The sequence below is a fragment of the Priceomyces carsonii genome (genome assembly GCF_900007245.1).
Source record: "Priceomyces carsonii strain CBS4050 genome assembly, scaffold: Debaryomyces_carsonii_scaffold_1, whole genome shotgun sequence".
NCBI lineage: Eukaryota > Fungi > Ascomycota > Pichiomycetes > Serinales > Debaryomycetaceae > Priceomyces > Priceomyces carsonii.
Genome location: NW_026946674.1, coordinates 582618 through 608092, shown reverse-complemented (window position 1 = coordinate 608092; position 25475 = coordinate 582618). Strand labels below are relative to the sequence as shown.

Below are 25475 nucleotides of genomic sequence, written 5' to 3'. Positions count from 1 at the left end.
TGGAATTGTTTCTCATGAATTATAATACAATTGACTGCTTTTTAGTAATCGGTTTGCTTTTCAATTTACCTCAGTCTTCAGCACTTCCGTCTCTTGGCCTATATCCTACGTTCTGGTCAGCCAACTCACTAACAATATGCGGGGGTAACTTTCCATTTATCTTCACAGCATAAAGACCGGGAACAAACGAGTCAATTCTGAGCCATCTGGCAACCCACGATTTCTTATTATCAGTACCTAGAGCTACCAATCCTTCAAAAGATGGCGATGTACAATCTTGAACTTGTCCTTCTTCATTATCTTGAAAATGTAAAACACTCTCACAATTTGGACACCCAAGATCAACGAATTTTCTATAAGGCTGGATTATGCCACAGAGCATACATGCTCTTTCAGTTCTTGTTGACATCACACTTGGATATGAAGCCTCTGTCCTTTTCTAGTTTCAATTGATTTTTCATATTTTTGTTCAATCATCACCTGACCTAAGGTATAAAAATTAAGAATTTAGGTTAGAAGAGACTACGGTAAGGAGACGTTTATAACAAGAAGAAAATGCTTCACTTTCGATTGTTAAGGACTCCCAAAGGCCACTTGGGGATCTCAAAACCCTGGAGCCCTCTTCTGAAGAGGAATATATCGCTCTCTCCTCAGCCTGTCATCATTTCGATGACTGAATCTCTACAGTTTATTCATGAATATTCACACATACCGTGGTGGGCTCTTATACCCTTGACCACTTTTGCATTAAGATCAATATGGACGTTGCCTTTGGCTATTATGCAAAGGAAGAGAATACAGAAACAAGCTATGTTGCGCCCTGTGGTGAGTGCTACGAATCCTGTCTTAAAGCTAAACCTTGCAAAGAAAGTGCAGTCTGCAAAACAGAAGCAATTGGTTGGACAAAACGCAGATGAGACCAGAAACTCGGAGAATGGCGACAGCTATGTTCCTCAACTGCCTCTTTCTTCTATGACTTATGAACAAATTTTGTTATTATCTGCTAAAGAAACAAGGAAGAGACAAAAAAAACTTTTCAAGGAAAATGGTGTACAGTTGTGGAAAAATATCATCCTTCCAGCTTGCCAGGTTCCGTTATGGATTGCTATGTCTTGGACTTTTAGAGATTTAAGCGGTTGGTCAACATGGAACACATTTGATAATCGGCCGCTCGATGAGAGCCTTTATACCGAAGGATTACTATGGTTCACGGACCTTACAATTCCTGATAGTTTTCATTTATTTCCATTAATGATTGGCTTGATATCTTTATGTAATGTTGAATGGACTTTTAAAACATTATCGATCTTGAGAAGGACACAGAATACACTGCTTAGGACGAACATGTCGGAGTCTATTGCGACCATATCACGTATGTCTGTTGTCTTTCTTATGGCAATTTCTCTTCATGCACCGGTCGCACTTGTATTATATTGGTTGAGCTCGCAGACGTTCTCTTTAGTTCAAAACATAATGATGGATTTAACAATGCCTATGAGCTTTACCCCAAATCGAAGGTTCAATTATCGAAAGATGTCTGCAAAAACGAATCCAAAAAGCGTTATCAACACCTAGTCATCCAATTGTATAGAATTTTTTTTTAGCATTATATAGGAGCCATTTAATTTTTTAATATTATAAGCGAGCCGAAATTGGAAACTAACTTATCAACATAATTGAGATCTGAAGTTCGCTGACTTCTACCGATATGACTGCAATTGACTGTGTAGTTGAAGCTAGCGAATCATTATATAGAGTCATTACCGAGGAGCTTTCTAAGCAGTCCACTAAAAAGTACAATCATGACAAATTCAGCTTACTTGATCTTGATAACTGGAGGTCAGATGTTCTACCTGCTACACTTGCAGATAGGTATAAAGAGACAAACAAAGTGTGGTTAAATAAAGACGAATTGATTTTACTTATGGATTGGAAGCTAGCAAAAGGGGTATACAGACCAATGCTACCAAAATTAATCAAATCAAATGATAGAGTTGAACAAATTACTGAAGAAGGCTATGAAATATTCTTGAACTTCGTAAAAGACACCAAGAGCAGAGACTTCTGGCACAATGAGAAGAATAAAAATGATTACATCACCATGATAAAGGCATCTTTTAAAAAGCTATGTGAATTACGTGGTGTTGGTCCTGCAACAGCCAGTTTAATATTGTCTCTATGTACTCACATAAGTAAAGAATTCGCTCCCCCATTCTTTAGTGACGAAAGTTTCATATACTATATCATTGAGCCAAATAGACCAGACACAAAAATTAAGTATAACATGAAAGAATACACACAAGAATTGCTCCCTCTATATTTTGATATTATGAATAGACATAGCAATTTAAGTATGAATTTGCTAGAGAAAGGTGGCTGGGCCATTAAGACGTATGACACTTTTAGGATTGATAAATTGATTGATATAAAACTTCCTTTCGAAGCATCCAATGATGTGTTATTAAAATTCGAGGACTTCAAAGAGGCAAAGGAGGAACCAAGGCGTAAGAAACTCAAATCAGGTTGATTAAAGGTCCATGTGATCTCTTTCGAAGTTTGTTAGTACAAATTTGTCGTCGTGATACTTCAAACTTAGTAAATTGATATTTTGATTCACGTTATTGAATATTGTTTCTAAATTTGAGATCTCACTGAATCCTAGGCTTTTTAGTATCTTTTTATTAATCTTAGAAGCTAAACCATTCACACTATGAGAATAACCCTTGAGTAAATGACATTCCTTGGGCAAACTATGCAAAGTTTCAATATCATTTACTAGAATAAGCGAAGATAATTGATTTATTCGATCGATTTTAGCCTCGCATGTCGAATACTCTTTTTGCAATTCATGTCCATAATCCGTTGCACTTACAAATAGCTCGTCAGTATTTTGCAGATGAGAATTTAATCTGCTTTCAACATATTCTTTCAATAGAAATAAGTATTTTAATATTTGTATCTCAAAAACAAGATCCCGGCCCTCTTCATCGCTGAGCAACGATTGAAAGTTCAACGATAGAAACTTTAGAGCCAAGTCAAATTGGTTTTTTGTGATATAGTTTTTTATGACCTGTCTATTCAACGCTTGATATTTCTTTAACAAAGACAGTTCATTATCCTGATACTCTTCGTTTCCAATATTTTTGGAAAGTTTCTTTAAATCCGAATTGAAAGCTTTAAACGTTTCTACGTATCCTTCATGGTTAAGATATCCTTCGATCATCTTGTTCAACAAATTGGAGTCACTGTCTATATTTTTCAAAGATCGTTCTAACTGAGACTCAGAAGATGATTTATTGCTTTGTTCAAGCAGTAACAAAAAGTTTTGATTTTCCACTCTAAAATTTCTAACATAGTTGCAAATATTGAATTGAAACTCTTTAAAACCGAAATTTGTAGTAATAACAAGAGAAGCTGGATCCTCCGATTTAATATCCTTAAGCTCGTTGAGCTTAAGACCAATAATAGGATATACGGAAATTTTTCCGTCTTCTGAAAACAAATTATCTGCTATGGAATTATTTGAAGAGAGTTCCTCCTGATTAATAATTTTGATCAAGACTCCATTGATTGTGAAGAAAAGAGATTTATCAACATAGTTTATACCACAACCAATGATATCCGTCTTCTGTATCTTCCTCGTTTCGTTAAGAGTAGTATAAGTTCTAAATGATACCCCAATATCAATTTTGCCAGAAGCCGACTCATCCATATTAGTCCGATTTAAGGACGATAATCTTCTATTCATATTTAGAATCGAATCTCTTTGCATAGCTTCTGATGCTTTCACCGAATTATAGAAATTCAGATCTTCTAAATTTATTGCAAAACTTCCCGGCATTTCACCAGGTTTTAAACTCAAAGAATTTTCAATGTCATTATTTAGAATGCCCTCCGCTTGATCATCTTGATTAAAAAGGATCTCCTTTTTAATTGACTCAAGATCTACCTTGCTACCTGATAGGTTATAGTTTGGTGATGATACTGAAGAGTGAGGGGACGGAACACATACATGTCTTCTAGCAAAACCCGTAGCAATGCTCGGAGTAGTGGTTGAAGAAGTGGACAAATCATTCATTTGCAAAATGGGATTAATATTTAGTCTGTCCACAGTTTCCTGGGAAACCTCAATCTCGTAATAGTAAATTCCAGAAGATGGGGTTACCAGCTTGTCGCAAATGAAATTAAGGTATTGGTTTTTATTGAGTTGTTCGTCAATATCAGATGATTCTTTCTCTATTCTAGTGGATAGCTTGATCTCAGAAAAACCAGTATCATTTTCAATTTTAAAATCAAGATATTTCTTCAAATAGCTCAAACGCTTATTTTGAATTAAAGGCACCCAGGAAATGGGGAGCGGATAATGAAAAAAGGAATTATCGCTAAAGCGAATGTAGCTTTGGGGGATTCCATAGCTATTATAAATTTCATCATCATAGTTCGAGTGCAGTAGAAGATCTTTTAAAGTATAATCCAAATATTGTTTATATGCATTGGGAACAAGTTTACTCGAAGGCAAGTTGCTAAAAGAAACCTCACCAATTCTGTCTGAATTATATATCGAGGGGTAAGCCTGTTCCAGACCATTCTTGGAGTCTTTACTGGTATCACCCAACAGAGGTCCTTGTGAATTCTCAATTAATCTATGTTTAAATATTCCACACATTTTGAATACGTATTCATCGTCATTAGCAGCAATCTCCATTGGATTACTACCTAAAGCTCCAATGATACTAAGCTTATAGAGAACTTTTTCTTTTATTATATCATTCAATATAGGATCATTTGAGAACCTGTTAGTAGGAGGCTTCATGTCTTGTTTCTTGTAATGAAAGGGCGAATCCGTTGGTATAACATTTAATAAGCCCATTCTAGAATCCTTCGACGCAACTTCTCTTTGTAAGCTTGAGCCTAAACATGTGCTTAGTAGATACGGAGGGATTATATATACTAGATCCAGTTGTCCCATTTCAATTTACATTCACTAATTAAGAAAAGTCAAAAAATACGAAGGGCCAGAGAAAGAGTAGTTCTTATAAAATTTGAGCATGCGAAATATATGATTATTTCTCATTACTTCCAGACAATATTATTCACCAGTTGGAAAGCACAGGGTGATGTCGAGCCAACTAGTTAATCAAGTAGAGCTAATTTTACCTCATATTCCATTAACTTTGATTTCTCAAGGAGCAGAAGCTCTAGTATTCGAAACTAATGTACATCCATATATTTCTGAACCTTACTTGAGTAATAAGAGAAAGTTTGTTATTAAATATCGTCCCCCCAAAGAATATAGACATCCTAAAATCGATGCTGCTATAACTAAAAACAGAACTATCGGAGAAGTTAGGTTCATGCATAAACTCACTAAATTGAACATTGGATCACCCTCTCTCATTCTGGTTGACTTTGTACATGGATTGATATGGATGGAGTATTTAGGACATGCACTAGAGAATAGCGAACCAAGTTCTTTTAAAAATTGGTTGTGGTATCTAGAACAGAACTTTGATTCAGAGAAATGTATTGGCTTAGAAGCTGAGACAACTTGCAAAGAGGTTGGAAAATTAATAGGAAAGTTGCATTTAAATGATATGATTCATGGTGATCTTACCTCATCTAATATAATGTTGACAAGAACTGAACCGTGTTTAATCGATTTTGGCTTATCGTCATACTCGGGTCTTCCTGAAGATAAGGCTGTGGATCTTTATGTTCTTGAAAGAGCTATTTTAAGCACACATTCCAGATTTGCTAGTGAATATAACGCATGGCTTTTGGAAGGATATGAATCTATACATAAAGACAAGAAATATCAGAAATTTGGTGTGAAGAAATTGAACGAGACATTGAATAGATTACATGATGTGAGACTAAGAGGACGAAAAAGAAGTATGATAGGTTGATACCATAAGAATACTATTACGTTTTGGAATGGATAGTTTATCAGATAGCACGAAGTATTCCAATGTTCATCTCATTATTTTTATAGACAGTAATATATTCCATGGTAGTTAAGACTTGACTTGACTTGACTTGAATTAGTTCTGATAACGTGATCACGAACTTATCGTGTATTTAAAGATTGCGATAACAAACATTAATGAAATGAAGCCTTTTTGTAACTTTGTAACTAAAAGATGATAAAAGTTCTAGTGGGAGCAGCTATTCTTCCTCTTCTTCCAAATGTACTAGCTTCCTATATTGGTAGAAATCAAGCAATTTTTGAAGTTCCAGGAATTGATGGAGCGTGTCCTATTGACTTACCGATAACGTGCTCAAACTCAACACCAATAGAAAACAAATGTTGTTTTGAATCACCAGGTGGTATCTTTTTGCAGACTCAATTCTGGGACTACTATCCCCCTATTGGTGACAATGACACGTTCACTCTCCATGGCTTGTGGCCCGACAATTGTGACGGCTCATATGAGCAGTTCTGCGATGATACCATGAACATCGACAAAGCTGGCGATATTGTTCTTAATCAATTCGGCGATAAAGTATTATACGAGAAGATGAAAAAACACTGGAAAAACTTTAACGGTGATGATGACTCGCTATGGGTGCATGAGTTTAATAAACATGGAACTTGCGTTAAAACTTTGTATCCTACTTGTTATAGAAGTTTTATTGCAAATAAAAATGTTGTAGACTATTTCAACATTTCTATGAAACTTTATGAAAGTCTTCCAACGTTTAAGCTTTTAGAAGCTGATGGAATCGTCCCTTCGACAACAGAAACATACACCAAAAGACAAATAGCAGATGCTCTTTCTAAAGGTTTTGGGGGACATAATGTCTATTTTAAGTGCAACAAATATAGGGCACTTCAAGAGATATGGTACTATCACTACCTACATGGATCTATAAAACAGCAACAGTTCTTACCCATTTCATCTTTGTTGACATCGAATTGCCCTGAGGAGGGCATTAAGTTTTTGCCTAAGTCCGGGTGGAAACCACCACCAACAACTCCAAATCCTCCTCCTTCTTCTCCGGGCAAGGGATACATAAAAATTTCGAATCATAATGGTTGCCTTATCAGCAACGGTGAATGGTACCAATACGGAACATGTGCAACTTTTCAAATATTTAAACTGCAGTTTGGTGGCTACAATTTGAAGTCATCAAAAGGGTTTTGCGGCATATCACCCGAGGGGCAATTACAGTGTAATCGTGCCATCCAACCGTCAAAGTTTCAATTTCAATATGAGAAGTCATCTGGAGTCATTGGATATGGCGGTGTTGACTCATGGTGCTTTAACAAAGAAGCTTCTCATGGTCCAGGAAAATATCAACAGGTACCAGTCATGATAGGAAAAGGTGAATGCCAAGATAAATTTCAGCTCAAGCTAATATAAATGCAGGCAGAGATAATATCTCTTCGCACGTATTACGCAGCGATTGTTTGATGCAATGAGTGGGTTTAGATGAATTTTCTTTTTTTGACTTCAGGACCGTCCTTTGCATGACTAATGTAAACACCAAATATATCAGACATAAACGTTTTAGAGCATCCTAAAGCAAATGTTTAAATTTAGATACTTTTGATGTCTATAGTCTACAAAAATATCACTCTTAGAGTGAAAGAGAACAACATTGTATAGCTTACACCTTCTAGTCAAAATAGTATTTACGTATATAAAACGATCTGAGTTAAGTCACGGTTTTATGTTTCGTATGTGAAAATAAACAGTCGAATGTACTCGCAAAAGGTACCCCCTTGGAGTTGGCAACCGAAAAGCGTAATTGGGGGTGAATTTGAGTGACTGCGCGATATACCTCAATTCGTGAAAATAATAAAGTATACGCAGAGAGGTGAACTTACGAGACACATGCATTTGGGATAAATGGAGATTTGTTGTAAAATAGTGTTATTGTGTAAGATGATAGATGAATATATACTAGCTAGAGGTTTTCAATTAAAGACTACCTAGTCATTGGCTACTTGATTAGGTCATGAGTAGAAACTTGAACACAATTTAAAATACGGTAAAACACATTTGGTCGTAGCCTGGCGAAAAAGATTACTGCAAATCGAGGGATCAAACGCGGCTGAAACAAGAGCTTAAAGCCTAGTCTCTGGTGCCGCTTCAGCACCTAAATCATGCGATACAGGAATATGTCCCTCATCAGATGGATGTGTATAATCTGATATGGCACCCTCCGTATTACCATCAATCAGCTTCTGCTCCAGTTCAACTGGGGCAGGATTCTCTTCTAAATCAGGGTTTTCCGTTGCGTAATGTTTGTTTGTCATTATGCCACCCATAGCAAAATCTCCGGCAGTAAAAAGCCCTCTAGATGTAGTACTAGCTAATGGGTATATCGTGTAAACACTGAGTAATGTCAATGATATGATAAATAAAACCCAGTTGATAACGCAAAGCCCAATTAGAGCTTTAGATAACCTGCACCAATTACCAGAGTACCTGAAGCTCGAATACGCATAGATGTAAGTTGCTGAGCATGAAACATTTTGAAACAGATCAGCAAGAGCTGCGAATGATGCTAAGTATAAGATAAAAAACAACGAGTCACATAAAAGTATTGCTAGCGGTGGAGCAAAACAGACGAAAGGAATCAATAGGAAAACTAGGTAAACAAAGCTCATGACTGAGGTCGCAAGACAAAGTGCAGCTCTGTCATAGTCACCAAGATCATCGATAACAGCAGCAGATATACCCAAGATAATGATAGTGAATAAAAGCTGCAACAGACGAATGCCAAGGGCAAGAAAGAAATAAATCAGTTTGGGAAACCGTGCTTTCATGTTGAAAAACTTTAATATCGTTTATGATTTACTTTACTATATAGTTTTACTGCCATTTATCACTTACATGATCCTAGCTTTTTATATAGATAATTTCTTCACCCCCCCTCCGTTTACAGTTAGTTGTAAAAGATAGACCAGAGTCAGCCGCTAGCAAGCATGCATAGCTTACATAAGCAAGCGTTGTCCCAACAAAGACGATCTGCCATGATATCATGCTCTAAGAAGCCAAGAAGGAATTCGAAACCACAGAAAGACAAAGATAGATAATTTGTCTGACGCTGTCTGGGCACGCGTGTGTCTTTGGCTTTTTCTTATCCTCCACGTATATTATGTGGACATGCGAATTAAAGATAGCTTTGATTTTGCTCTTTTCTGCGCTCACGACTGATCCTTAATGTTCGCTTTAGCTTCACAATCAGATCTAAGTTTGTCGTAAAGGTAATCGCTAAGTCTTATGGGGCCCGAACCGTTGCATAATCTGTAAAAACTATTTTCTTCGTACGTTCCAGGGACTATAGTGCCTTCTTGATTTACTTGAACATATCCAAATATGTTGTCAACTTCAGGAATCCTACCATACCGAGGAACCTCTCTATAATCATAAATCGGCATGAAAGCGCCTGCATTCGCTCCGGCCTCAAGTATGAAAGAAAAATCATTTTGTATGTCAGAGCCTATTCTTCTCTGGAGTTGTCGCAAGAAAGTATCGTTTGGCTTGAAGTTTTCAGCGGGGACGTCGGAAGGAGCAGGACCATAACCTATTGGAAGTGAACTCGGTTCAGGTGACAAGGAATATTTGTAATTATTTCCTGTCTTGTGGACGAAAATTTGGTCATTGGTGGGATATTTGGTATAAAATCTGAGAGAACATAAGGATGTTCTAGGTACTAGTCTTGAAATATTATTGGCTTTTATAAACATGAGTCTATTATACTTCTTTATATTGCATTTGCAGAGCGATGAAAGCAACGATAGATTTCAAAATTGTTAAAGTAAATGGTCACGTGAACTTTATATAAATACATCTTTTTGTTTTTAATCCGTTGAGGAACCATTTATTAAAATTAGATAAATATTGTGAAAATCTACCTTCTAGTAGTAAAGAAAAAAAGTTTCTAAACCCATTATATAAAAATCAATAATGCAGTTGATGCAAATAAAACCAAATCAAAATCAAACCAAAATTTAAAAGAAAAGGATCACAAGTTTGTAGACCCATTTAATATCTGTAGATATCAGCCTTGAAAGGACCTTCTTTTGGAATACCTAAGTATTCAGCTTGAACGGTAGATAACTCTGACAATCTTGCACCCAAGTGGTCTAAATGACACCTAGCGACGGTCTCATCCAAGATCTTTGGTAACAAGTGGACGCCAACATCGAACTTTCCGGTCTTAACAAACTCTGGGAATTGGGATCTGAATTTCTCGTCATTAACCTTGAACAAGGCAATTTGAGCCAAAACCTGGTTTGAGAAGGAGCATGACATGACAAAAGAAGAGTGCCCAGTTGCGCAACCTAAGTTGACCAATCTACCTTCGGCTAACAATATAATGTGACGACCATTTTTCATCAAGAATCTGTCAACTTGAGGTTTAATGTTAACTACTGATTTAGCATTAGCTTTTAACCAAGCAACATCGATTTCAATATCAAAGTGTCCGATGTTACATACAATAGCATCTTCTGGCATTTGCTCAAAGTGCTTACCAGTGATAATATCACGACAGCCGGTGGTGGTGACAAAAATCTGACCAATTGATGCAACCTCTTCCATTGGGGCAACTTGATAACCAGAAACAGCAGCTTGTAAAGCATTGATGGGGTCAATCTCTGTTACGATAACTCTTGCACCCATTCCGTGTAAAGCCATTGCGCAACCCTTACCAACGTCACCGAAGCCAGCAACAACAGCCACTTTACCAGCGATCATAACATCTGTCGCTCTTTTGATACCATCAACTAAGGATTCACGACATCCATACAAGTTATCGAACTTAGATTTGGTAACGGAGTCATTGACATTGATAGCAGGAACCTTCAAAGTACCCTCCTTCAACATTTTGTATAAGTGATGGACACCAGTAGTGGTCTCCTCAGATAAACCGTAACAACCTTTCAACATTTCTGGATGCTTTTGATGAACCAAGGTGGTCAAATCACCACCATCATCTAATATCAAGTTTAATTGCTTACCATCCTTGAAAGCAAATAACTGCTGCTCAATACACCATTCGTATTCTTCATCAGTTTCTCCCTTCCAAGCAAAAACAGGAACACCCGAAGCAGCAATGGCAGCAGCAGCGTGATCTTGAGTGGAGAAAATGTTACATGAAGACCATGTAACTTCAGCACCTAAAGCAACTAAAGTTTCGATCAAAACAGCAGTTTGGATAGTCATGTGCAAACATCCTGCAATTCTAGCACCTTTTAATGGTTGTGTTGGACCATACTTTTTTCTGATATACATTAAACCAGGCATCTCATTTTCAGATAATTCGATATCTTTTCTACCGAAAGCAGCCAACGAGATATCGGCGACCTTAAAATTGTGAGCTGGGGCAGACATTGTTAAGAATATTCTTTAGTTATTTCAAATTAAGCAATTCTAAACTTGATATTAAAAAGAAGTTTTAGTTGACATGTGGCACTGTCTTTTGAAAAGTTCGTCGTATGGTTCTGCATCGAAAAATTTTCGGTACGATCGAAAAAAAAAAAAAATTTAAAAAAAAAGTGGAGATGCAGGACTGTCTGGACAAATCCAAGACAGCTCTTATCGAAGGTAACGGTTTTCTGTGTTGCATGTTTTTAATTATATACGGTTTAACTAAACCCTAAAAACTATAAATCATTCGTATATCTAAATTAATTAGATTGGATCATTAAGTTTCGAACTTCAACCAATCTAATTCTTTCATGTCGTTATTATTTTGCTTTTTCAAACCATCCGTGAGAGATGATTTTGCTGTCATCGGTTTAATTTCGTATTTACCTCCCACTGTCTCTAGTGCTTGGTTTTTTGTAGTGGGATACTTTTCGAAGAAGTCATTTGCTTCAATGTCATTATTTATTCCGTTGGAAGGTAAATTTTCGTTGAAAAGATTGTCATTATTTTCTGAAGGGGTATTATAAGAAGTGAAGTTATTAAGCTCTCGTGACGGAGATGAAAATGATTGTCTGTTACTTGTTTGACTGCTTGTGAAGGAAGACTGGGAAAGTACTGATCCAGGCGTTCCTACCATGTTATTAATGGCACTGTTAAAGTTATTCTTATTAGCACTTTCGAAATATGAGTTTTGAACAGATTTTTGGTTCCACATGTTAATATTCGATGGCGTGAGAGACCAACTACTAGCTGGTGGAGTCGCACCATTGCTTAGCATTGCAGAGTTCCTCCTGTTCTGCGAAAAGGATAAGAAAGATGCCTTGCGAGATCCTGATTGAAAGGATGTGGAAGCAGCAGAAGAACCTCTCTTAATATTGGTAGCAGAAATGGGTATTCTTTTGCCATATGATTCTGAGTAGTCCATATTCTGCATATTGACCTCAGACTTTTTCCTTTTGAATTGTTGATTAATGGTATTAGATCCGACCACTGGAGAGCATGGACTGTTTGGAATTGAAATTGTCTTCATGTTAGTTGATGGGTTATTACTCGTCATTCCTGGGGCCAGTGAAAGCTTTGGTAAGATCAAAACATTTTTCTGTCTTGGAGCACTTCCACTAGGCGTGTTCGGATGACTCGATAGCAGTCCATTATAAGCTGAGTTTAAATTATTAATTGGAATCCCTGAAGGATAGCTACTGTTCTCGCCAAAGCTATGTCTATTCAAGGAGGTTTCCGACCCCCTTGACGTCAAGCCAGGTGCCTGCTTTACACTAGACGATCTTCTCGAATTTCGCTTTTTTATAACATCCGTCTTTAGACTTAATGGTCTGGTGGTACCATGCAATTTGAAGAATAATCCACAAGCATTACAAAGTGTATTGCCTCGGGGATCTTTTCTCCATAATGGCGTTTTATGAGTATGACAATTGTAGCACTCGTTTACCTTATCAACAGAATTTTCAATCTTTTGTTGGGTTAAAGAGGTAGTCAAATTTGACCTCTGAATTTGATTTTTGAAGTCAGATGCTTGAACAAATGAAATAGTAGTGGATGGACCCTTTTTTATTAAACGATTTCCTGAGTCGACAGTTTGCTTTGTTTCAGATCCCGTTCCTGGCGGAGAACCGTCGCTCATACTTGACGGTGTTACAATGGCAGGAGCTCTTTCAACCTTCTGTACAACCCTCTGATAAGGAGGACTATTTTTCACCTCATCGACTGAAAGGGGAGAAAGTAAATCCAAAACATCCCCATCTTTTGTTACAGACTGCTGTTTAATTGTGACTTGTTCTTCTTTTTCAAATTTACTTTTCTGTGCGTTCCAGTTATCCTTTCTTAATTTTCTGTTTTCTACTCTAGGTCGTAATAGTAGAAGCCTCCGGGCAGAATCAAACAATTCCATTACGGATGGTGCATCCTCAAATGTTTTTCTAGTCGATGCCATAAATTCTTTTCCACTTCAAGCTTTTCAGCTCCACTTGACTTTCAAACTCAATTCAATTCTTGGAAGGCTAAAAACGAGCAAATAAAAACTTGAAAAAACCAGGCAGATCAAATATACCAATTAAAAAGAGCTGGATTTGTTTTAAAGATAATGTTTGCTTTACTTCAATGTTGAAAAAGACTGAATTCGATGCTCGTATTTAACATCATCTGGTTCTTTGTTTAATTACAGGCGAGAAAGCAAAAAGAAAAAAAATTAAAAAATTTTAAATATCACGTGAACATTTAAGTCACTGATTCTATGGTATAGGTAAAAAAATAGTTACATGGGAAAGACTATGAGTTTCATTCAGGATTTACAAGATACAGACACATTTTTATTGCTGTGTAAGGGCCCTATGACGACGACCTACGTGTTTTTCTGATGAAGAGTGAGTTATCGCATTATCTGAGTGTAGCCTGTATTCAAATGAAACCCCGTAAACTCTTTCATTAGACCCAGTATCAGTAGTGGTTACACAGTCAGAACCATCTCCAATCAAGTCGCACTCTCTAATTATGCGAAGAATCGCATCACAAATAACTCTCCTTGCTTGAAAAGGTGTTAACTTCTTGGAATCACTATTTCTCTTTGAGAAGTTGAGGTTAGAATTCCAAATGCTGATTATATCATCATCTTTTCGAATACTCAACACGAGACCACTGATATCATTAAGAAGTTGCTTTTGAACCTCTTCTGAGTAGTTGGATGTAGGGAAAATTGAACCCGACAACGTCTTAACCACCAACCTTTCCCAAATAAGAGTAGTACGTCTTCTGACTTTAGCCATCGATTCGCTTACTTCATTGCTTCCATTCCCAGATCTGCGATTGAATCTAAAGATCCAGCGACCGCCTTTCGCATTGATAGGATCTTCCCAAACAGGATTGATGCCGCTTTTAAAGAAAAGTAACTCCGTGCCAATAGGGAGATCATGAGATCTCCTAATACTACTGAGTCCAACCCATAGCTGCTCTATGGAGCCTATATTCACCGTTGACTCCTCAGAGTTATTAATAGCGGGAAGATCAATTTTTTGCGTTGTTTGCAAATAAGAGTCAACTGGGGCCGCAAGCGTCGCCTGTTGACCAGAATCATCATTGTTTGTCTCTTCTGATTCATCTTTCTTACTTCTAAGGCGCGAGTGGTGCCACATTGTCCAACAGTATGGTAAGACGTGATGCTCTTCTGGAATACTCTTGAGTACTTCCAGAGCTACCTTAATAGGATCGGTCCTTGGTAGGTCAACATTCGGCCCATTATTTTGATTTCTACTCTGCTGCTTATATGGCTTGAAATGACCATGATTATTATGCGAGTGATGATGATGTTGATGATGTCGGTTGGCACTATTGCCAGGCCCATGAGAATGATTGTGGTTATTCCCTTGGTGACTTGTAAACCGAGTTGATCCAGTCGTTACTTCTGAACTACCAATAACTGGACCATTTTTGTTGCTTTTAGGCGCAATATTCCCGGTATTCTGGTTCATTATTCTATTGAAGAGCGATTCTGCTCTTTTCAAGTTTTCTGACATGGGAGGATGCAAATGCTAAATTATCAATTCATAAATAAAGCTATTATAAATCTATCAATACAAAAACAACAATGGAAAATATATATTAGATTCAACGAATCTTCAAAATTCAAATAAGATCGAGTAAATTTATTCCTTCTGAGTTTTATGAACTTTTAGGCTTCACTCACTTCTCGATACAAAATTTTCAGGCCAGCTATATACAGTCGTGGCAGTGATGTATATATTTCTCGATATTAATAACTTTAAAGCTAAATACTACTATTGTAAAACAGAAAATAGTATTAGGGTTGAAGGCCAAACTTAAGTTTTACCATAGTAGTGTAAATACCCTCCCAAAGTTTTACAGCCATTAATGTAGTTACTGACATCCAACTTTTCATTAATTGAGTGGGCTCCATCATCACCTCTACCCATGGGCAAGAGAAGAACATTCGTTTTAAGTTCTTGCTCAAAAGTAAGGGTAATGGGAATGGAACCACCTTCTCTAGTAAAATCAGGCTCAATATTCCACACGTCCTTCGTAGCTTTTGCAGCAGCTGAAAATGATTCATTAAATGGATCAGAAACCCAGTAATTACCATCATGTTGCAATTCCACCTTCATCGTGTTAGGCGAATTGAGGTCTTTGAAGAGCTTATTAACGTAATCATAAACAAGTTCATCTAACTTGCGAGGATCCATATCTGGAACAGTCCTAATTGAGAATTTGCCATTTACTTTTGCTGGGATTACAGTCTTTCCTCCGGCACCAGAGAAAGCCCCTTCAATACCATGTAAAGAGAGAGAAGGAAATCTCCACCTATGTTTCAAAATATCTTTTTTGTTCTGATATAATGCAGTTTTAGAACCTGAAGCTTCATTCAATTCACTAACGGAAAAATCAATATCATCATACAAAGCATCCTCCTTTTCGGTAACCTTTGCTACCATCTCTTGAACTCCGGGTATCAAGATCTTACCTGAACTGTCAACAAGTTGAGATAAGACTTTGATCAAATCAGTCATGGGTTCTGCGATAATACCACCAAACATACCAGAATGTAAGTCAGCGCCAGGTCCATTTACTGTGATCTGGTAATAGCTAACTCCTCTCAAGCCATACGTCAAAACTGGCTTTGTGGTACCTAACCAGTAGTTATCAGAAATACAAACGGTATCTACCTTTGCAAAATACTTGTCAGCCTCTCTAGCAATTAACCCATCTAGCCCGACAGAGCCACTCTCTTCCATTCCCTCAAAACATACAACTAAATTGACTGGCATCTCCCAATTAAGTTTCTTATGCGCCTCAATTACATTCAACCATCCAATTACAGGGCCCTTGTCGTCAGTCGACCCTCTTCCATAAAGAATGTCTTTTACCTTGTCATAGTGTAGTTTGAATGGCTCTGTATCCCATCCGTCTTCCTTTAAAGCAGGTTGAACGTCATAGTGACCATATATCAATACAGTCTTCTTTTTGGGATCATCTCCCAACCTTCCCAATACGATTGGAGGCAAGTGCAAGTTAGGATCCGAAACTGGTGGCGGCTGAATCCCCAATTCCTTCAATTGAATGTCTTCAAAGTCCAATTGCTCGAGCTCTTTCACTAGGAAGTGTGCCATTTCGACGACCTTTGGCCTCAACTCTTCATCTGAAGATACCGAAGGAATTGATACTGCTTTTGATAATCTATCAATGAATTGCGGCTTCAATTCATCAACTTTCTTGAAGAAAGGTTCTAGGTTCAATTTCTCATAAGGCATAATAGATTCAGTTTATTTTAAAATTTATCTACTGATGATTAATAATATCATATAAACTGAGCACATATTTATTTTCAGCCCGTAGAAAAAAAGCGGTTTCTAATATCTGAGCCGTACATAATTTGAGCCGTACAACCACCTTTTTAAACTTTTTGACTTTTCAACTTTGACTTTTCAATACCCGCTGAAAACTTCAATAAATCAAGTGGCTGTAAAACATAGGGCTGGGCTTGGAATGAACCTATCTGCTACCTTTGTTAGAGCCATATATAGCGATGTAGACTGATATGGTCATGTGACGTAGACATATATTTTATCGAAATCCAGTGCAAGGTTGTTTAAGAGGCACAGGGCATGTCAGATCCCTCGAGTAGCGATGACGAGTTCTCAATCATTTCAATAATTCGAGGTGAACTTGAGGAGTCAGGGAAATTGCATTCGGGAAACAAGGATCCTTCTAACTTCCATGAACGCTCAATACCTCGCTCAACGACCACTTTGAGAGAAGAAGACGATTTCAATGTGAATATACCTAGTGTATTTTTAACAGATGCGAAGAAAAACGAAAGCTTAGCTAAGAATGACAAATTGATTAAAGAAGAGATCAGAAAAGATTCCCGACAAACACTTGAGGAGAATCTAAGAGTACGATCAGAAAAGCAGGCCATCTTAGAAGAATTAAATGACAATGGTGATCGGATAACATTCTCAATTGATGAAGCACCTGGGGTAGATATTGTAGAGAATATATACGGTCAGATAAAACAGAAAGGACAAAACTCTGTCACTCGTCATTTTTTCCTTTATACCAACCCAAGGAGTTCAGAAAGGGCCGAGTTCCATTCAGGTGAAATAGATAATATATTGATAGATCAAGATCCTGAAATTTTGCAAGAAGTGCCTGGACATAAATTGATGAATGTTATTGATGATATTTTAGTCCACTCGAATGATATGATTGTATTGGGGCATGTCTTAGGTGTTTTGCAGTCGTCACAAATTTGCGTCGATCTCCCTTTTGAGAAATTTTTACATTACCTTAAATCTGTTGGGGCTGATGTCCATATCATTAAAGAGGGTAATGAATTGCCTCTCAAGATTTTTTGCATTAATGATGTTCTTGAGTCTCAGATTTTAAAATTAACGATAATATTTAAGATTATGTTGAATCTGAATTTTACGGAAGATCAATTTAAAACTATAGTGAAGGCTTTTCTTTTGACATCTTCTGATTTCAACTTAAATAAGAAAGTATATGAAGGGCTAAAGAACTTCACTCAAGTTGTTCTCGAATCCATTGTCGAATGGCGAGTCAAGAAGCTAGGAGAGAGTGAAGCATTTCAAATCCAAGCAATTGCCAATGAAATCCATCAAGCTTCCTCTGAGTATTTTATCACCACTCTACCGCATTCACTAGGTCGTTCCAAAAAATATGATTTTGAATTACATTTCAACTTTTTGAAGTTGATAGATGACTGTTGTAATGACCACTTTGTTTTGAAAGTTGCAAGAGATCTTCAAGCTTTATTTATTTCAGGACTGGCATCCACAATAAAGAGTAACCCAAACACGTTGACACTTAGCACATCGAATATTGATGCTCTTTGCAAAGAGATCAGAAAGAAGTTGATAAGCGACAGGATTCAAGATCCTTATGTACATCTGGAACATGTTTTTTTGAGCTATTACAAGGTAATGACACTCGACCTATTAGTGAAGCTACCTTATAAACAGCTTAAAACAGATATAGGACAATCACTAAGCGAATTGAAAAGAGGAAATTACAAGGACTTGCACCGTCGCATTGCAATCATTTCCAAGTTGCAATCAGATTTCTATTCGCAACTAAAATTAATAGATCACTCTGAAATCTCAGAAGATAAAAACTATTATAAAGAAGACCTAGTTAAATATGCTACTGCAAGCTATAATGTTGTCTCATCTTTATGCGAGAGGTTGCATTCTGATTTAATGCCATTTACGGACTTGGATACTTTAAGCAGCCTGCATACATATATATGAATATAAGCACGTGCTATGTATATGTGATATATTTGTTAAATGATAATTACTATCTTTCTTTGGTTTACGCGATTCAAGTAATCAAAGATGACTACGGACGATAATGTTTCCGACACAAGTATTACATATAGAAATCCTGAGATAAAGCATAGTAATCCAGGAACAGAGGTCTATTTGAAGTTTGGGTTTGGTCCGATGCCGCCGAGTATCCGAAACAGCAAGATCTTTTACTTTGATATAGATAACTGCTTGTATGAGAGAACAACTGGAATACACGAAATGATGCAAGTCAAAATCCATGATTATTTCAAGCATAATTTAAAGTTGAATGACGAAGAAGCTCATGAATTGCATATGAATTACTACAAGACCTATGGGTTGGCCATTGAGGGCTTAGTGAGAGTCCACAAAGTGGATGCTATTGAATATAATGCCCAAGTAGATGATTCTTTGAATTTACCTTCGGTATTAGGATACAATGAAAAATTGAGGGATATGTTGGTGAGAATTAGAAGAGATTTTGACTATTTTTGGCTCGTTACTAATGCGTATTCCAATCATGCGTTAAGGGTAATTTCATTGCTAGGTATAGGAGATCTTTTCGACGGTCTCACGTTTTGTGATTACTCTAAATTTCCTATTATTTGCAAACCTATGTATCCATATTTTCAGAACTTTTTGAACCTTACAAATATCGACATATCAAACAAAGAGGCCATGTCAAAACAGTATTTTGTGGATGACAGTGAATTGAATGTTAAGGCAGCTTTCAAGTTGGGTTTTGGTAACGTTATTCACTACGTTGAAATAAACGAGGAGTTTGAAAAGCTCAAGAGTAGTGAAGATTTCAAGGATTTCTACGAATCTGGAGACAATTCAGGGAAAAAGATCAAGATAATTAGAAACATTTTAGATTTAGAAAGAGTTTTATAGAGATTTCCTGTGCCCTTGATGGTTATCGTAATAAAGTTTTCACAAGTACTCGGCCAATAATTCTTCTCGCTTTTTAATTTTTACTGTATCTTACTTTTTAAATTAAAAAATCTTAGATTAACGATATATGATAAAGGAGACATGTACAAAGGTAAAATTCTATTTCTACATGGATTCACGCAGTCATCTTCAATCTTCTATGCAAAGACTTCTGGATTAAGAAAACGATTAGCGAAGTTAGGGTACAAATCAATCTACCTCAACGGACCGATTAAGATATCACCTGCCGCAATTCCTTCGAATGATTCCTTGGAGAAATTCGAATCAAATATAGGACCGGAAGAGTCTGACACTGATCATAGGGCCTGGTGGTTGAGGTCAAATTTTGTAAAAGATCCACTAGATTTGAGCCTTGCCATAGATACTATCAAAGAATATATATTGAATAATACTATAATATCTGATCCTGACTTGGCCCAAGAGGAGTCTGAAGAAGAGAAAAACTTACCAATTGTCGGTATTGTCGGATTTTCACAAGGTGCAGCTCTCGGAGGTATTATTTGCCTGAAATTCGACAAGATCTTCGATACGAATCCATTACAATTTGCAATTTTGTATTCTGGATTCAAGATTGACTCATATGAAGCTCTGGGAAATTTGAAGTTTTATCCTACAGAAAGCGAGTCGGCTCCTCACGTATTGCATGTTTATGGAGAGCTTGATACCGTTGTCGATGAAAATAGAGTCCTTCCGCTATATAATGCCATGAAGAGCACCTCAGATCTTTTGAAGCATCCAGGTGGTCACTTTGTTCCCAATTCGAAGATATATGTCGAAAATGTAAGCAATTGGATACAAAACATGACTAAAGAGAGCAAAGAGAATAAAAGTGACGATGATTTGGATAAGCTTGGGGATATTATAGATTCAATCGGAAAGGCATGAAACTTTTTTAATATACATAGAGATAGTTATTATAGCTCATCGTGTGGCGAAGTTTTCTTTCCTCTTTTGTCTTTTCTATATTTGGAGTAAAACTTTTTATCTTTCTTTGATAAGGTGCCCTCTTGAGGTTGGTTGCCTGTTACTTTAATAAGCCACTCAGTTATATGCGCTTTGTTCAATTTATCCGGTTTTTCGTATCTAATAAAGGTTCCAGACTGGTAAACGAACAACTGTGGCAAATCTTCCTCCTTTATTTCAACATCTTTGCCTTCTACATTCATCATATCTGAAGAAGTCACACCAGATATCATTCCAAATTTCATTGAGCCAAGGAAATCTATTGCCAATGTCTTATACAAAAGGCTAACCGACTGCGATTTCGCAATTAAGACCACCTTACTAATGTCCTCATCAGACTTCAACCATGTCTTGAATCGCTCGCTTTTCAAATTTGGAAATGACTTCACGTAGTTTTTGACTCTCGAAGCAACATGCGATGTTATAGCCTTTAAGCTTCTTTCTCCATTATACGTTTCCGCTACATGCTTTTGATTTGTCTTCGATTTTTTACCTGAGTACTTTGGAGGCCTGAAGACCATTATAGTGGGAAACCCACTAATTCTATATTCCGAACAAAGTGCTCTGTTAGACGGGTTATCACAGTTCACAGCAGCAACATTTACAGCATATTGGCCATCTTCATGTAAATACTTTCCTAATTTGCGATAAACTGGCTTTATCTTTTGACAATACCCACACCACGGGGCATAAAACTTCACTATCGATGTATAGTTCGATTTATGTATTACTTTGTCAAAATTTGACGGGTTCAACTCATAAATATTCTCATCTTTCATGTATTCATCTGCCATGGGACGGCCCCCATTAGCGAGACACACACATATGAATGTACATAATAAAAGCAACTTCAATATTATCAGATTCATGGTGATGATTTTAATGTAAGTTAGCGCTTACGTGTTTTAGATCAGATTTTGATATTGCATCGCAGCAGCCGCATTTACAATCTTGTTTACAATATGGTTCTCATAATGAAAAGAGTTGCATTTTGGAACAAGTAAAAGAAAACGACACATATTTGGACGGAACCATTTATCATTCAAAATGAAAGTATACTACGTAATTTTACTAGTTGCAAAATTTTTTACATTAATAATATGTGCTAACAATGTCACATTTGACATTAATAAATACAAAAACTAACAATGGTCGACATTTAAACCAGTTAATTCCACAATCTTATTGAAACAAGGCATAACGCCTAGTGAAACACAACTACAAGCATCTAGAGGTAATTTACAAACAAGTCTGGAACAATTCAATAATGAGATCCAAGACGACAACCAAAGTAATAACGTGAGGAATATAATTAACGTTGTCAAAAGAATTAATTGGTTCGGTAGTGCTTACCGTGTAATTTGAAGTTCAAACGACACTACATACTGGAATCGTCACCCTTTGATGGCGTTGGATATGCCAAACATGAAGGGTCTAATTTGTATTGCACTGTATGTTTTTATAACTCTGACGACTGTGACCCACAATTCTTGCTCTGTAGTTAATATTGAAAGGTTATGAAGACTACAATGTTGACTTCCAATCAGAAACAATAGGTATTCATTGATGATGGTTCATTAATGAATAACTAATATTGTCTGTAATATGTTACTTACCTGTACAATGTACAAAATATTAACATATTACCGTTGGCACCTTTAAATACTATGATATTGTTTCTTCTTAACTTTGAATGAATGTATTTCTCAAAATGAGATAATAGTTGACATTATGTATCCTAAAACGTTCTACAATGGAATGGACAATATGAAATACTTTAATAGGTCTAAGCATAAATACCTTTTGATTATACACAGATCGAAACTCAAAATATCAAGTGCAACTATAAAAAACCGTGTTGATAGACCGTGTACCTTTTTGCATTGATTTGAGGTAATCCTATCCTATTTCTTGTATACTTTAATAAGAGTCAGTGTTTCTTACAATTATACGTATACACCAACGTAATTTGCAATATTGAATGCTGCGAAGGCAATGGACAAAGATGCTAGCGAAGCATAAGTAAAATACTTAAAAGCAGACTGCGTTTTCGTGTCAACCAAAAAAGTTGATGACAAAAATATAAAGGCTAGTACGGTTAGTAAACAATTCTTTGAGAAGATTAGCTCTCTGATCTAATGAAGCAATTTCACACAACAGACACACAGAAATATCCAAAATCAAGTGTCTGACATCACATGTACTCATTTTCGAAATAATTCAACTTACCAAGAATAATTAATAGGAAGGTCACGAGTGTTGATGCTTTATTCAAGCTGTTGGTCTCTACAGGTGTAGAATCGGAACCAAAAATAAAGCTTAGTTGCTCGTAAGGGGCCCCCAATGCCATAATGCTAAGATATGTTATTGAATTTAGATTTTAAAGTGGGTGATAGCAGTTCTTTTTTTTTAATGTACATCTGGACTTTTATCATTCTTTTGTTCGATCGCACTACTTTATCAAAAAGGTGTCAACGGGGAGCTATTTCTTATTTATGGTTCAGCTGACAGTTATCGCGACTTTGTGTGTAAGGTGTATAATCTCCACGAGTTTCAGTCATGCAATACAATTATGATAATCTAAACAATCTTTTTTCTCAATTGGTTCCTCTTCATTTCGTCATAGACTTGCTGCTAGGAATTGATAAATATCGCGACTCTTATAAAATTCATTCCCAAATATACTTTGATTTGCCCAATTAAGCATTGAAATGAGTGACATTGGTTGGAATACTATAGATTCCGATGCAGTAAGTACACAATAGCCTTTCCATGTGGCCATTACTAATTCTCCAGGGCGTTTTTACTGAATTAGTCGAAAAATTAAAGGTTGAAGATACCCAGTTTGATGAGCTTTATTCTTTTGACTATGATACGTTGAAGCAAGTGCAACCTATTCGAGGAGTGATTTTTTTGTTCAAGTACAGCAAAGTAGACGATGATTATGCAAAGAATAATAATGCGCCCTTAGATGGCGAATATGATCCTGATTATCAGGATCATGGCATTTTCTTTGCGAACCAAACCATTCAAAACGCATGTGGAACACAGGGAGTATTAAATATATTATTAAATATAGACGATAAAATAGATATTGGTGAAGAGCTCAAGAACTTCAAACTGTTTGTGGCCGGTTTTGACGGAATGATGGCTGGTGAGACAATTTCAAATAGTGAAATGATAAGGCAAGTTCACAATTCATTCTCTTCGCCATCTCCCTTCGTTGATGAAGATAAACCAAATAGCCAGAATAATGACCGCAAGAATGATGGTTTGTTTCATTTTATTAGCTACATAAGGACCAACGGATTCATTTACGAGTTGGATAGTCTTAAGACATATCCCATAAAGATTGAAGAATGTAATTCTGATGAAGAGTTTATCACAAAGCTACCACAAGTTATTGGCAGAAGAATAGAAAAGTATGGTGGTGAATTACGGTTCTCTTTGCTCGCGATGACACACAATAAAGCAAAGCATTTTTCTGAGATTGGAGACTATAATTCATTCCAGAGAGAAATGATAAAAAGAGAATCATGGAAGAAAGAGAATGAATTGAGAAGACACGATTATGTTGGATTCCTTGTAGAGCTTCTAAAGAACATCAGTAAAGATATGGATGATGAAAAATGGGAGAACATATTAGACTCTGCGAGAAAGAATGAACAACAAAATTTATTAAAAAGGTTTAGTAAGAGTAAAGGTTTAGATATATACCCAAAGAAGTCCTGACTGAGGGAAGTAATTCATTCATAATCACCAAAAGTGAAAAGACCTCCACCACGACTATGCCTAGAGAAGTAATCAAAGTCAATGCTGACGGCAGTTCCCAATAAAATTGCTCTCTGGTCCAACGTCAAAGGTCCCGCTACTGACGGGTACATGTCACCTAATCCAGCGAAACTTGCTGGATCCATTCTCACAATATATACTCCAGTGTCTGTGAAAAGCTCTCTACCTAACCCTACCCAGTTTCGATCAACTGATGCGATTACATCTCCCTCATTATTTGTTACCGGAAAATCAAAAGACAAGAATGGGGCATCTACTGCACCAAACTGGTCAAACTCTACAGGCTCCTCTTCTTCCATCTTAAAGAGGTTATATCTTCGTCTCCATAAATGCCAGCTTTGAATTGACTCTCCAAGTTCTTCCAACATCACGTTACCTTGATTATCGTATCCAGGCAAAAAACACTTTATATGTGAATTAATGAATGAAAATGGTCTCTTTATTACCATCAATAAGTCACCATAGTTATTAAATACTTCTAATTCGAACGGCCTATGCAAGCGAAAGAATTGCCTACCCAACATCTTCATAAAACCATAATCCTTTTCTTCCATAAATCCAACCTGTTCGCCCATTGAGTTCAATATCCTATACCTGTTGGCTTGCTCAAACCCTAAAAACACGTTCATCATCTCAATTTGCCTCTCTATAACTAAGGTTGGTTCCTTTAACATGTCATATATCCCATCTTCCGGAGTAATCAAGCCGTTCTTGTTTGGTGGGACGCTAAATGTAGTCCGATTGGACGAGGGATCGTTCTTGAACTCGCTGTATTTGGAAGATGGATTTTCATGATAGTAGAAATCCTCTTGGCCTTTGCTTGCTGAATTGGCCAGTCTTTGCTTCATATAAGTTTTTACCTCATCTTCCGGGATTTCACTTGCAATACGTGTCCTATTCGACCTAGGAAGTCGTAGTCTTGAAGTATTACACAATTGCCTTGTTGGAATCCTCAGGCGTAAAAGCGCTCCTTTATGCATTAGTCTAAATAACATTTCGTTTGGCCGTTAAAGTCAACTGCGATGTCTTGATGCTTGCCTCCCTTCAT

General features: G+C 36.8%; 18 protein-coding genes across 18 annotated transcripts; 8 read left to right on the top strand and 10 right to left on the bottom strand.

Moving 5' to 3' along the window:
- Window positions 1–70: 70 nt before the first annotated feature.
- On the bottom strand, window positions 71–409 carry PRCAT00000326001 (transcription elongation factor; the record flags this gene model as incomplete). The annotated part of the gene is made up of 1 exon (XM_062953210.1): window positions 71–409. One exon carries the CDS (start codon window positions 407–409, stop codon window positions 71–73), a length of 339 nt encoding a protein of 112 aa, XP_062807174.1.
- Window positions 410–555: 146 nt separating this feature from the next.
- PRCAT00000325001 (membrane insertase) lies at window positions 556–1575 on the top strand (the record flags this gene model as incomplete). The annotated part of the gene is made up of 1 exon (XM_062953199.1): window positions 556–1575. The coding sequence occupies one exon, from the start codon at window positions 556–558 to the stop codon at window positions 1573–1575; it is 1020 nt and encodes a 339-aa protein (XP_062807173.1).
- A 133-nt stretch (window positions 1576–1708) lies between these two features.
- On the top strand, window positions 1709–2527 carry PRCAT00000324001 (uncharacterized protein; the record flags this gene model as incomplete). The annotated part of the gene is made up of 1 exon (XM_062953188.1): window positions 1709–2527. One exon carries the CDS (start codon window positions 1709–1711, stop codon window positions 2525–2527), a length of 819 nt encoding a protein of 272 aa, XP_062807172.1.
- Window positions 2528–4969, bottom strand: PRCAT00000323001 (glucose-induced degradation complex subunit; the record flags this gene model as incomplete). The annotated part of the gene is made up of 1 exon (XM_062953177.1): window positions 2528–4969. One exon carries the CDS (start codon window positions 4967–4969, stop codon window positions 2528–2530), a length of 2442 nt encoding a protein of 813 aa, XP_062807171.1.
- Window positions 4970–5117: 148 nt separating this feature from the next.
- Window positions 5118–5906, top strand: PRCAT00000322001 (serine/threonine protein kinase; the record flags this gene model as incomplete). Its single annotated transcript, XM_062953166.1, has 1 exon — window positions 5118–5906. One exon carries the CDS (start codon window positions 5118–5120, stop codon window positions 5904–5906), a length of 789 nt encoding a protein of 262 aa, XP_062807170.1.
- Window positions 5907–6140: 234 nt separating this feature from the next.
- Window positions 6141–7364, top strand: PRCAT00000321001 (uncharacterized protein; the record flags this gene model as incomplete). Its single annotated transcript, XM_062953155.1, has 1 exon — window positions 6141–7364. One exon carries the CDS (start codon window positions 6141–6143, stop codon window positions 7362–7364), a length of 1224 nt encoding a protein of 407 aa, XP_062807169.1.
- A 707-nt stretch (window positions 7365–8071) lies between these two features.
- On the bottom strand, window positions 8072–8776 carry PRCAT00000320001 (MARVEL domain-containing protein; the record flags this gene model as incomplete). The annotated part of the gene is made up of 1 exon (XM_062953144.1): window positions 8072–8776. One exon carries the CDS (start codon window positions 8774–8776, stop codon window positions 8072–8074), a length of 705 nt encoding a protein of 234 aa, XP_062807168.1.
- Window positions 8777–9157: 381 nt separating this feature from the next.
- Window positions 9158–9700, bottom strand: PRCAT00000319001 (uncharacterized protein; the record flags this gene model as incomplete). The annotated part of the gene is made up of 1 exon (XM_062953133.1): window positions 9158–9700. One exon carries the CDS (start codon window positions 9698–9700, stop codon window positions 9158–9160), a length of 543 nt encoding a protein of 180 aa, XP_062807167.1.
- Window positions 9701–9998: 298 nt separating this feature from the next.
- Window positions 9999–11348, bottom strand: SAH1 (adenosylhomocysteinase; the record flags this gene model as incomplete). The annotated part of the gene is made up of 1 exon (XM_062953122.1): window positions 9999–11348. One exon carries the CDS (start codon window positions 11346–11348, stop codon window positions 9999–10001), a length of 1350 nt encoding a protein of 449 aa, XP_062807166.1.
- A 313-nt stretch (window positions 11349–11661) lies between these two features.
- On the bottom strand, window positions 11662–13332 carry GLN3 (nitrogen-responsive transcriptional regulator; the record flags this gene model as incomplete). Its single annotated transcript, XM_062953110.1, has 1 exon — window positions 11662–13332. The coding sequence occupies one exon, from the start codon at window positions 13330–13332 to the stop codon at window positions 11662–11664; it is 1671 nt and encodes a 556-aa protein (XP_062807165.1).
- Window positions 13333–13708: 376 nt separating this feature from the next.
- Window positions 13709–14908, bottom strand: PRCAT00000316001 (uncharacterized protein; the record flags this gene model as incomplete). The annotated part of the gene is made up of 1 exon (XM_062953099.1): window positions 13709–14908. One exon carries the CDS (start codon window positions 14906–14908, stop codon window positions 13709–13711), a length of 1200 nt encoding a protein of 399 aa, XP_062807164.1.
- Window positions 14909–15211: 303 nt separating this feature from the next.
- PRCAT00000315001 (metallodipeptidase) lies at window positions 15212–16657 on the bottom strand (the record flags this gene model as incomplete). The annotated part of the gene is made up of 1 exon (XM_062953088.1): window positions 15212–16657. The coding sequence occupies one exon, from the start codon at window positions 16655–16657 to the stop codon at window positions 15212–15214; it is 1446 nt and encodes a 481-aa protein (XP_062807163.1).
- Window positions 16658–17011: 354 nt separating this feature from the next.
- Window positions 17012–18679, top strand: PRCAT00000314001 (uncharacterized protein; the record flags this gene model as incomplete). The annotated part of the gene is made up of 1 exon (XM_062953077.1): window positions 17012–18679. The coding sequence occupies one exon, from the start codon at window positions 17012–17014 to the stop codon at window positions 18677–18679; it is 1668 nt and encodes a 555-aa protein (XP_062807162.1).
- Window positions 18680–18766: 87 nt separating this feature from the next.
- PRCAT00000313001 (nucleotidase) lies at window positions 18767–19612 on the top strand (the record flags this gene model as incomplete). Its single annotated transcript, XM_062953066.1, has 1 exon — window positions 18767–19612. One exon carries the CDS (start codon window positions 18767–18769, stop codon window positions 19610–19612), a length of 846 nt encoding a protein of 281 aa, XP_062807161.1.
- A 141-nt stretch (window positions 19613–19753) lies between these two features.
- Window positions 19754–20557, top strand: PRCAT00000312001 (putative serine hydrolase; the record flags this gene model as incomplete). The annotated part of the gene is made up of 1 exon (XM_062953055.1): window positions 19754–20557. The coding sequence occupies one exon, from the start codon at window positions 19754–19756 to the stop codon at window positions 20555–20557; it is 804 nt and encodes a 267-aa protein (XP_062807160.1).
- A 29-nt stretch (window positions 20558–20586) lies between these two features.
- On the bottom strand, window positions 20587–21504 carry PRCAT00000311001 (protein disulfide isomerase; the record flags this gene model as incomplete). The annotated part of the gene is made up of 1 exon (XM_062953044.1): window positions 20587–21504. The coding sequence occupies one exon, from the start codon at window positions 21502–21504 to the stop codon at window positions 20587–20589; it is 918 nt and encodes a 305-aa protein (XP_062807159.1).
- A 1842-nt stretch (window positions 21505–23346) lies between these two features.
- YUH2 (Yuh2p) lies at window positions 23347–24367 on the top strand (the record flags this gene model as incomplete). Its single annotated transcript, XM_062953033.1, has 2 exons — window positions 23347–23385; window positions 23432–24367. The coding sequence occupies 2 exons, from the start codon at window positions 23347–23349 to the stop codon at window positions 24365–24367; spliced, it is 975 nt and encodes a 324-aa protein (XP_062807158.1).
- Window positions 24368–24381: 14 nt separating this feature from the next.
- PRCAT00000309001 (uncharacterized protein) lies at window positions 24382–25422 on the bottom strand (the record flags this gene model as incomplete). The annotated part of the gene is made up of 1 exon (XM_062953022.1): window positions 24382–25422. The coding sequence occupies one exon, from the start codon at window positions 25420–25422 to the stop codon at window positions 24382–24384; it is 1041 nt and encodes a 346-aa protein (XP_062807157.1).
- Between the last annotated feature and the right edge of the window lie 53 nt (window positions 25423–25475).